Source organism: Eptatretus burgeri, chromosome 6 (assembly GCF_056783735.1).
Source record: "Eptatretus burgeri isolate ZD-2024b chromosome 6, Ebu_testis_v1, whole genome shotgun sequence".
NCBI lineage: Eukaryota > Metazoa > Chordata > Myxini > Myxiniformes > Myxinidae > Eptatretus > Eptatretus burgeri.
The window spans coordinates 95,842,438-95,854,290 of record NC_140966.1 but is presented as its reverse complement, the minus strand read 5'-3'; the positions used below and the strand labels follow the sequence as shown (position 1 = coordinate 95,854,290).

The 11,853-nt window shown below is 40.9% G+C and overlaps 1 protein-coding gene across 2 annotated transcripts; it reads right to left on the bottom strand.

The window, feature by feature from the left end:
* Positions 1-6,470: 6,470 nt before the first annotated feature.
* On the bottom strand, positions 6,471-10,903 carry LOC147025388 (actin, cytoplasmic-like). Of its 2 annotated transcripts, XM_085886341.1 has the most exons (7): positions 10,783-10,806; positions 10,457-10,492; positions 8,602-8,734; positions 8,286-8,522; positions 7,709-8,147; positions 7,445-7,626; positions 6,471-6,958 (listed from the first exon to the last, which is right to left on the bottom strand). In XM_085886341.1, exons 3-7 carry the CDS (start codon positions 8,722-8,724, stop codon positions 6,815-6,817), a joined length of 1,125 nt encoding a protein of 374 aa, XP_085742467.1. In that variant the 5' UTR covers positions 8,725-8,734; positions 10,457-10,492; positions 10,783-10,806; the 3' UTR covers positions 6,471-6,814. The 2 variants fall into 2 exon arrangements, with proteins under 2 accessions (XP_085742467.1, XP_085742466.1); XM_085886340.1 differs by lacking the exon at positions 10,457-10,492 and having other exon boundaries at positions 10,783-10,903.
* Positions 10,904-11,853: the final 950 nt, after the last annotated feature.

The following is an 11,853-nucleotide window of genomic DNA, read 5'->3' as shown; positions in this document are numbered from 1 at the left end:
GGTTGGCGAAAAAATTGGGATAACCACAGAGATGAAGAAAGTAGCAGGAGTACAAGGAGTGGCGGCGCAAGGTGAAGAGGGAGAAGGCGAAGGCTAAGGAAAAGGCATTTGGCGAGCTGTTTGAGATTTTAGATAAAAAGGAAGGGGAAAAGGATTTGTGTCGATTGGCAAGACAGAGGGACCGAGCTGGGAAGGATGTGCTGCAGGTTCGGGTGATAAAGGACGCAAATGGGAATGTGCTGACGAGCGAGGAGAGTATGTTGAGAAGGTGGATGGAGTACTTTGAGGAACTGATAAATGAATAAAATGACAGAGAGGAAAAAGTTTGGAAGAGGTGGAGATAGTGAATCAGGAAGTGCAGTGGATCAGTAAGGATAAAGTGAGGACTGTGTGGGGGAAAAATTTATATTAATGTATTTTAAATTGTAACAAATGGAGTTTCAGAAATGTAACTTTTATGCTACAAGTTGAATTGGCTGTCATTTCTGGCCAAAAGACTTTTGCCCTAAATGATAAGGAATGTGTTGTTCTGGAGCAGAGTGACCGAGCTGATGAATGAACCTTTGCTTAGAAAATGTACGAAGTGGCTTTATGTCTAAAGGACACGTCTACAGTCTGGGTGAATATCCCCCAACCTCTCTCTCATGGAAGTATAAATATTTTGAAAGGCACATTGTTCTCAGTATGAGCACGTGAGGAAGTATAGTTTCTCAGTGGCTTGTATTCCTTGGAACTGACCAAGTACCAAGTTAGAATAAAACTCTCTGATGTAATGTAGAAGTGAATTGAATCGGGTTGGTCTAACTGTTAACTAAAGTAAGAATAATATTGCAATCAAATGGGGATTCTTAAGTTCATTGTACAAAGGTGAGAAGTGTATGGTGTATTATTAGGAAATAAATTGTTTCACAAGGAAGGACTTGTGTGGACATCAGTTTTATCAGTGTCGATAGGGTTTTTTTTTGTAGGATTTTATAATCAAATCGGACAAGCGTTAAACTCTGTCTGAAGTCAAATAGGATTCCACAATCGGCCAGTTAGAATCCTTCAGGAGGACAATGATCACAACAAAGTGGGTTTAAAAAATCCACATCAGTTGGCGCCGAGACTCGGATTCAAACCGACGTTGGTGCGATGCTCGTGACCGGAGGTGCTTAATCTGCCGGAGGCAGTGCCTGGAGGAACGACAAGTGCTTGAGCGAAGGTAAGGGAGAGTGCTCTCAGCAGGTAACGCATTTCGAACAAAGAAAAGTTCATTGTCAGATAATTTTATTGAGAGAAAGAAGAGGATGCGGCGGAGGGAGTCCGTTTTAAAGTAAACAATAAGTACTGTAGTTGTTTTAGAAAAGTGCTGGAGAAGAAGAGGAGTCAGATGACAAGAAGAGGCTCGTTGAGGAGCCAGATGCGTAATTAAATAGGCATGATGAAGCGACATGCCACATGTTTGCATTGATACGGACCGGCTATGAGAGAGATGGCCGAGGACATGGCTGAGACGCCGAGATAGGGTTAAAATAGATAAATATTATAAGTTACCTTTTGGTAAGAGTTATAAGAGTTACTTTTTGTTCATTGAACTCACTGGAAGTTTGTTGGCAGTGAGGTTGTTATATTATATTGTGTGGAGGTTTTACGGATTTGTAAATGCAATGATTTGCACGAAACGTTTTGTAGAGTGCAGGAGACGATTAACCAGCTGGGAGCATGGTTGGTGATTTGCATTGAGATGCATGTGTTACTGAGAGTAAAAATGAAACTTGTGCGATTCCAATATTCACTGCAATGAAACGTGTTCTGTTGGGATTTTGACGATATTTTAACTCGTGCTGAGTTGAGCTGTGGGTTTGTTTGAAATGGCATGTTATACATTCTTTGCGTTGCATTTCCACGCGAAGGTCGCAAACTACACTGTGTGAGACCCCCTCCACTCGATCTGTGGGGGGTGGCCTATCTTTACACTGAGTCTTTGTTCGAGCCTTTGCTTTAAGTGTGAAATTCGATTCATATGCAGATTCAAGAGGATGAGATAGAAATGTGATTGGTATTTGTCACGTGATCACACGCGAGTCTATGAGATGCAATGCTGTCTAGTGTATGTGTTGAAGCCATGACAGAGTAATGCTAAACTGTGGGTTTTGCCTGTCAGAGTTTTTTTTCCTTTTTCTTCCCACTGGATGTGGAGAGAACTTCCTGTTCCTTGTTCCTTGGTGTTTGTGGCGCACCCTCTGGACTGAATCTGTTTAAAGTGAAGTCCATTTAGGAAAAAGTGTTGAAGTTTTATTTTACAACCATCGGGATTTTGAATAAATTGTGAAATAACAATTGTGAATGTGGATATACTGTATGTGATTTAAATGTAGAAACGTGATTTGGAATGATTTTAATGATTTGATGATGTTTAGCACGTGGGGCAATTCACGGATAATAGATGATTCCCTCGGATGGACGTTGAAATATTGTTTTATTCGTCTGCGAATGTTGAGGTTACCTGAACTTGTGCTGGGAAGGCAATGGCAAACAACCGAGTGTAACCCTTTGATCGATTCAGTCAAGGTAAATTCATGATTTAATTGGATAGATGCTGAAGATTAAATTTTTCATTTATGGATTTTAAAAGGAAATATTTTGTTTTGACCAAAAAGTTGTTTAAGAGAGTTTGGATGTTTATTAGTCTGAAGTTTAAGATGCTTTTCCAAGACTGGGATAAAGATTGTGGAGGGTGAAGCTGCATGTGTAGACAGAGTGTTTGAGCTGCAATTTAAATGATATTTGACAAGTGATTTGATAATTTTTGTACAACTGTTTAAAATGATTTATTTGTTTTGATAAAGGAAAATGGATTCGTAATTGAGAAGGTCGGAGGAAGTGATAGATGGTTTGTGTATGTGAGTTGGAAAAATGGCAGCATGTTTGCTGTTTTGGTGAGAGAGAAGTGGACAGATGGAAAAATGTCAGAGATTTAAAATGTCGATGGAAATAGCAAATGAGATGGATGTTTTGAGTATACGTACAACTGGGAATTCTGTATATTTTAGCATGTTGTTTTGGGAAATAACAAGGAAAGGGATTAAAATATTGATATGACATATAATGCAAATTAAATGCTTCCATAACAATCTTTGTTAGTCTTGTAGAACTACATGTGCCCATGACGTTTATTGATTGGTGTTTAATTGATGCTTTGTTTGTTTCGGAGTGTTGAAAGCAGTCTTTGAAGCAATGTACGATTTCATCTAAATGAACTTTGGAATGAAATTCCACACAAAGATTGGACGATGGGAGAACCCAGATTTGGGTGATTGAGCATTCAACACATGATTATCCCTCCCCTTCCTGAGGAGATAAGATGGACCAATGTGGGAAAAGAAAGAAAAAACCCACTGAGGAGAAGGTTGAGCAAAGTCTTAACGTCGGCGTTGTGTGGTGCCTGCATGGAGGAATGTTCTCAGCCACACTCTCGATTGCCGCTCTGCAAATACATCGTGAACTTGCTGTGGTCACTTCAATGTACGACAGGCCTGGAATTCCACACTGCGCTCCTTCAACCCAGTGTCCGGCCCAAACTTGTACTTGCCCACGTCTACCTTCTCCTCAGCTCAAGGAGTGCTTCGATTGTGTTTCCCGTTGGGTGCCACTCATTCCACACCCTGACCTGTTTATCTTCTGACTTTGGGTAGCATGTTTCCAATGTGTGACACATGCTGATGAACAGGCCATAAATTAAATGGAAACACACTCATTTTCTGATATGAGCACTCACTGCCATTCTTGATTGAACTTGAATAATGGAAATCTTTTCTCCTTCAGGAATGGGACATGGTAATCATGTGTAAGAAAAATTATTCAAATTTTCCTTAAAAAAAAAAAAAAACGGGAGAGTGTGGGGGAAAAATTTATATTAATGTATTTTAAATTGTAACAAATGGAGTTTCAGAAATGTAACTTTTATGCTGCAAATTGATTTGGCTGTCATTTCTGGCCAAAATACTTTTGCCCTAAATGATAAGAAATGTGTTGTTCTGGAGCAGAGTGACCGAGCTGATAAATGAACCTTTGCTTAGAAAATGTACGAAGTGGCTTTATGTCTAAAGGACACGTCTACAGTTTGGGTGAATATCCCCCAACCTCTCTCTCATGGAAGTATAAATATTTTGAAAGGCACATTGTTCTCAGTACGAGCACGTGAGGAAGTATAGTTTCTCAGTGGCTCGTACTCCTTGGAACTGACCAAGTACCAAGTTAGAATAAAACTCTCTGATGTAATGTAGAAGTGAATTGAATCGGGTTGGTCTAACTGTTAACTAAAGTAAGAATAATATTGCAATCAAATGGGGATTCTTAAGTTCATTGTACAAAGGTGAGAAGTGTATGGTGTATAATTAGGAAATAAATTGTTTCACAAGGAAGGACTTGTGTGGACATCAGTTTTATCAGTGTCGATAGGGTTTTTTTTGTAGGATTTTATAATCAAATCGGACAAGCGTTAAACTCTGTCTGAAGTCAAATAGGATTCCACAATCGGCCAGTTAGAATCCTTCAGGAGGACAATGATCACAACAAGGTGGGTTTAAAAAATCCACATCAACTGCTATGAAGAGGATGAAGAGTGGAAAGGCAGTTGGCCCAGATGGTATACCAGTGGAGGGATGGAGGTGTTTCGGAGAGATGGCAGTGGAAGTTTTTTTTTTCAGCAGATTGTTCAACAAAATCGTGGAAAGGGAGAGGATGCCGGAGGAGTGGAGATTAAGTGTATTGGTTCCGATTTTCAAGAATAAGGGTGATGTGCAGAGCTGTGGTAATTACAGAGGGATAAAGTTGTTAAGCCATACCATGAAGTTGTGGGAAAGAGTAATGGAAGTTCGGGTGAGAGGAGAGGTGACGATCAGTGAGCAGCAATGTGGGTTTATGCCAGGAAAGAGCACCACTGATACGATGTTTTCTTTGAGAATGTTGATGGAGAAGTATAGGGAAGGCCAGAAGGAGTTCCATTGTGTGTTTGTGGATTTCGAGAAAGCCTATGATAGGGTGCCAAGAGAGGAGTTGTGGCATTGTATGAGGAAGTCGGGAGTGGTAGAGAAGTATGTGAGGATCGTGCAGGATATGTATGAGGACAGTGTGACAGCGGTGAGGTGTGCGGTAGGAATGACGAACCAGTTTAAGGTAAAAGTGGGATTGCACCCAAGGATCGACTCTGAGCCCTTTCCTGTTTGCAATGGTGATGGACAGGTTGATGGATGAGATCAGACAGGAGTCTCCATGGACTATGATGTTCGCGGATGACATCGAGATCTGGGGTGAGAGTGGGGAGCAGGCTGAGCTGTGCCTCGAGAGGTGGAGGTACGAACTGGAGAGAAGGGGAATTAAAGTCAGGAGAAGTAAGATGGAATACGTGTGCGTAAATGAGAGGGAGGGTGGAGGAAGAGTGTGGTTGCAAGAAATTGAGGTGGTGAAGTTGGATGGGTTTAAATACTTGCGATCAACTGTCCAAAGTAACGGAGAGTGTGGGAGAGAAGTGAAGAAGAGAGTGTGAGCTGGAGGGAGTGGGTGGAGAAGAGTTTCAGGAGTGATTTTTTTGATCGAAGGGTATCTGAAAGAGTGAAAGGGAAAGTATACAAGACGGTACTGAGACCAGCTATGTTGTATGGTTTGGAGACGGTGGCGATGACAAAAAGACAGGAAGCGGAGCTGGAGGTGGCAGAGTTAAAGATGCTGCGATTCTCCTTGGGAGTGACGAGGATGGACAGGATAAGAAATGAGTATATTAGAAGGATAGCGCAGGGAGGACGGTTTGGACACAAAGTGAGGGAGGCGAGATTGAGATGGTTTGGACATGTGCACAGGAGGGATGCGGGGTGTATTGGGAGAAGGATGCTGAAGATGGAGCCGCCAGGTAGGAGGAGAAGAGGAAGGCCAAAGAGGAGCTTTATGGATGTGGTGAGGGTGGACATGCGGGTGGTTGGTGTGACAATGGAAGATGTAGAGGACAGAGCGAAATGGAAACGGATGATCTGCTGTGGCGACCCCTCACAGGAGCAGCCAAAAGAAGAAGAAGAATTCAATATTCTTCCTCCGTAAAAACGAAATTAAAGATTCTCCTTTGGTATTCTGATTCAACGAGTGTAAATTTAATTATTTCCCACAACAACTTCTTTGTCCGTATTCAATGGAAGACTGCAGGGTCCCATCATTTGCTGAGGGAACAGCTGTGCTGATAATGCAGTGCCCTCTGCTTGTTTGCAAAACACTTGTTTACCCTCCATCTGAGAGTCGGCAACACCCATTGTTGAATCCTTCAGCCTGTGAAACACCGGGATGACAGTTCATTAGCTGCATCTGAATTCAAACCCAGGTGAGACAGCTGAGAGGTTTGTGTGTGTATCTCTAACCCATCCTGTCATCCCAAGATAACACCAAAGGAATGCCAAAAGCTGCACCATTCCTCAATTCAAATGAACCATTTGCAAAAGAAATTCGAGTTTGATGACTTGTGCTTGCTTTAATTGAGAGTGTGTACTCATGTGTAAGTTCGCGGGTGGATTTGGCACAGGCCAATTGTGCTCCTTTGTATTGCAAGCAACAATTTGCACATCCATTGGGTTTCCCAAGCAAAGGCAAAGCCACTTAAAATGTCAAGCAAGCAATGTTTGTTTTTTTTGTTTTCCACATGAAGTTCAACATTTTCATCTCGAAGTTTGCACACACGACAGCTTGGCATCAAGAAAAGGAAACTTCTGCTCAGAATGAAAAACAAAAACCAGATAAGTGCTCAATGCAAACAGCAGAACTCAAAGCAAGAGGAATTAACCGAGAAATCTTAGAAGCATTTGCGCTGCTCGATGGAAGGCCCAGATTCATCGTACTCCTGTTTGGTGATCCAGATTTGCTGGAAAGTGGACAGGGATGCCAGGATGGAACCTCCGATCCACACAGAATACTTTCGCTCAGGAGGAGCAATGATCTGGAAGGAAATGAACGATAAGAGCACAAAGAAGAAAATGTAGGAGAGTCAAATGGGAGAAAACATGGGAAAACAAGAATGGCACTTGGGACAGCACATACCTCCGCCAGGCTGAACAGTTTATGTTTGGTATCCCACAGATAAGCCAGATCTGGATTTGGACCTGCAGCAAAATCTAATCGGCTCATTGTCACCGACAAAGTCATCCACCCAGGTGTCATAACGAATCCAGAACTTTTTGAAATCTCATTCCTTGTAGCATTTTTGGCCCAATCTCTTAATGGTGAAGAATCACTTATAATATTCATGTTTCTGGATCTCAATCTTCACCAAAATTTCATCACTTTGTCCTTGGTACATACACAAACTATCCACAAAATTTCGTCAGAATCCATCCACAACTTTTTGAGATATTGTCATCACACACAAACAGGGGTTAAAACATAACCTCCTTTGGTGACGAAGGTAAATATCCCAAAACCCTACCTTGATCTTCATTGTGGGTGGTGCCAAGTCAACCAACTCCTTGTGAAAACGTTCAGCAATGCCCGGATACATGGTGGTACCTCCACACAGCACGGTGTTCGCGTACAGGTCTTTTCGGATCATCACATCACACTTCATGATAGAGTTGTACGTCGATTCATGAATTCCAGCACCATCCATGCCTGAGGTATGAATCGTTTGGATTCAGTATGGAAACATTCATGGCCAACCAATGAAGGTGTTAAGATTCACCAACAAACCTACCCATGAAATCTGGCTGAAAGAGCACCTCTGGGCAGCGGAAGCGCTCATTCCCAATGGTGATAACTTGTCCGTCAGGAAGCTCATAGCTCTTCTCAAGGGAGGAAGATGAGGCTGCTGTCTGCATCGCCTGTTCAAAGTCAAGTGCGACATAGCAAAGCTTTTCCTTGATGTCTCGCACGATTTCTCGTTCTGCTGTGGTGGTGAACGAATATCCACGCTCCGTCAAGATCGTTGCAAGATAATCTGTGAGGTGTCGGCCAGCAACGTTGAGCCATATGATGGCGTGGGTCAAAACATAGCCCTCGTAGATGGGCACGACACGAGAGACCCCATCGCCGGAGTCCATCACAACACCCGTGGTGCATCCGGACGCATACAGAGACAGCGCAGCTTGGTTGGCTACATACACCGCAGGGGTGTTGAAGGTCTCAAACATGATCTGTAGAAATGCAACATCTCGCATATTCGCAAAATTGATGAAAACGATTTTTTACTTATGAAATGTCATTTCAAATTCCACCATTTCAACAATTTAATTTCAGACAACTTCGAAAAGGAAGTTAAGTTTTCCTTTAACCTGAGTCATCTTCTCCCGTTTGGCTGTGGGGTTGAGCGGAGCCTCAGTGAGCAACACAGGATGTTCTTCAGGTGCGACATGCAGCTCGTTGTAGAAGGTGTGGTGCCAGATCTTCTCCATGTCATCCCAGTTTGTGACAATTCCATTATCGATTGGGTATTTCAGTGTAAGGATGTCACGCTTGCTCAGGGCATCGTCACCTACATAGCTGTCCTGTCCCATTCCCACCATCAATCCCTGGAATTAAAGACTGTAAGTTAAGTCCAGAAAGCCTTTTCCATCCTCCCTGCCCATGATGAAATTTGAACCTCATCACCTGGTGCGTTGGCCACCCAACAATCGATGGGAAAACCGCCCGTGGAGCATCATCTCCAGCAAAACCTGCCTTGCACATCCCAGAGCCATTATCCACCACCAGGCCTGCAACGTCTTTATCCATGTCGTCTTTCCTTCAGGACAGCATGGAATGTTTAACATACACCAACATACCTCAAGGCTATCTTACTTGCCAATTATTACACATACACACAAATAGATTTATTATTATTATTATTATTCATCAAAACACACGATTCTCACATGGACAATTAAATTATACAAAAAATACAAATACCATGTCGCAGGCAATTATTCCACAAACAACGAGCTACAAAAGTAAAAGTCAAACCGACCAAAACACTTGGACACTCGGTGGAGCGCATTCCTTGCCACATAATGCCTGATACACAAGAACATATTGGACCCAATACATTTTCGAAATAACATGTTTCTCTCGTTTTGGCCCGATCTCTCAATGGTGAAGAATCACTGAAAATTAAACAATTATTATATCCAGATATGGATTCGGATCTTCAGCAAAGTCGAAGCATTTCGTCGGAGTAAACCACCCAACCTGTCCACCAAGTTTCATCGGAATCCATCTTCAACTTTTTGAGATATCATGCCATATATTAGTTTAGCCCTTTCTCTTAATCGTGAAGAATCACTTAAAAAATTGTCGTCACCGGATCAGGATCTGGATCTTCAGCAAATCCGAATCAGTTTGTCATTGTCACACACCCAACTTGCCCAACAATTTGCATCTGGATCCCTCTACAACTTTTTGAGATATCCTGCACACAGACAGGCAAACAAACAGACAAGACGAAGAAGACATTGTGCAGAGCATGATACTTGTAAAACGCATCAAACAATTTCACCTCAAAAATAATTAAATGAGCAAATATGAAAGTCCTCTTCAAATTTCAAGTCAATCGGTTGAAAATTGAGCATTTTAGAAATCTCACCTAAGTTGTTGACCTTTTGGTCGATGTTGACCTCAAAAAGAATTTTCTTGTTGAATTCAGTGACAGGAAATATATATATATATATATATATATATATATATATATATATATATATATATATATATATATATATATATACATACATATATATATATATACATACATATATATATACATACATATATATATATATATATATATATATATATATATATATATATATATATATATATATATATATATATATATATATATATATATATATATATATATATATATATATATATATATATATATATATATATATATGTGTCCTCTTCAAATTTCAAGGCAATTGGAAGAAAATTGACAATTTCAGAAATTTGGCTGATCTTGACGTTTTTGTCCTGTGTTGCCGTCAAAAATAATTGGTGGTTGAATTCACTTTGCAAATCCTCTTCATATTTCAAGTGAATCAGATAAATGTTGAAGATTTTAGAAATTCCACCTTGGTTGTTTACCTTGGGCCTATGTTGACCTTTTAATCGAAGTTGACCTGAAAAATTATTGGCTTGTTGAATTCAGCGATCTGAATTATAAATCCTCTTCAAATTTCAAGTCAATCGGATGAAAATTGAGGATTTTATAAATACTACCTAAAGTGTTGAGGTTTGGCCTATTTTCTTCCTTTTGACAAACTCCACCATGTGGTGAAGTTTCGTGAAGAATGGTTGGAAATTGTGAACTGCAGGCGATAAACCGACAGAGAGGGGGGTGGAAACATGACCTCCTTCACCTTCGGTGTCGAGGGTAAATACAGCCATTCATCACAAAATGCCACATACACGATCAAAGATAATCAAGGTTTGTGAAAACACCATGGGATTTACAAAAATAAATACACACCACTCCACCAGGATCAACACAGAGGACTGAACACACCTGTGCCCGGAAAGACAGCTTGAATAAAAATTAAAAAAATTCCACAAACGAACAATATTCTTAACGATCCGCAATAGAAGTTATTTCCAAAAACGAAAGAAATAAATAAATATTTTAAAATGCAGGAATGGAAAAAATTCGACAAAACACGGAACACAAAGTCTCTCAACAATTTACAGACAAATCGATTCAAACAGGTAAGCAGACGTAACACAACCAGTCAATGTGAACAAGTTCATTTACTGAACGTTCTGCAGAAATAATATTCTGAGTTACCAACCACAACTCACCTGGCCACACCGACCACAGAGCAATCACTTTACACAGCAAATATCAAATAATTTCCAACCTTGGTGATTTTATACACCAACCTTCATGCCCACAGGCAGGATTGTGATTTGAACATAAATGGTAAAAAGCAGGAGAGATCGACGTTGATTGGTTGAGGCTCACCTGCGGTAAGTTGGCACGGATTGTCTGGTGTGTGCTTCTCTGCTCAAATGTAAAATGCATTTGTGACATCACTACGTCCTCAGAAACAAAGCAACCATCAGTCAGGTGTTGCATAAATGCACAAATTAAAGTTGTGCCCATAAGGAGACTGCAACTGTGACCTATTTCCTTTTCCAAGTTGGTTTTGATGAGTAAGTGTCAAACAAACAAACAGGAATAAATATTCTTGGAGAAGAGTGAGTGTTTAAAACTGAAATAAAAAAGTGCTTTACAAAAGAAAATATGCAAAGAGGAGATCTCAATGAGATGTCAACTGTCAACCAACTTGTATAAGGAAATACGTCACAGGTGCAGCTTCCCTATGGGCACAACTTTAATTTGTGCATTTATGCAGCTCCTGACTGATGGTTGCATTGTTTGTGGGGACGTGCTGATGTCACAGATGCATTTTAAATTTGTTTTGACAAGCACACACCAGAAATCCGTGTCAACTTCCCGCAGGTGAGCCTTAACCAATCAACGTCGAGCTCTCCTGCTTTTTATCATTGATGTCAATCTGGAGTTCAGTGAGATTGTGGCTGTATAGATTGTGTGATTAATTGTGTTGTGGAAATGACTCCTTGGATATTTCTTTCATGACTGTTGAGAATAAGCAAAAATTTATCAAATGTGATATTGGATGTATTGCTCCGATGTTTAGAGTGACGAGGTCCACTCCCCACCAGCCCTTCACACTGACCCTGTCCCCCAATCCCCGGCCATTGTCTCTGTTTAAAAATTGCCATCGCCTCTAACCTTTAATTTTATGTAAACCTTTGGAATCTCTCTTAAATGGCTCCTTTAGTGCTCGCCAGCCCGGGAAGTGCGGGTGTAGCCAGGAAAACAGTGCCCCGGATCACTTGGCAGAA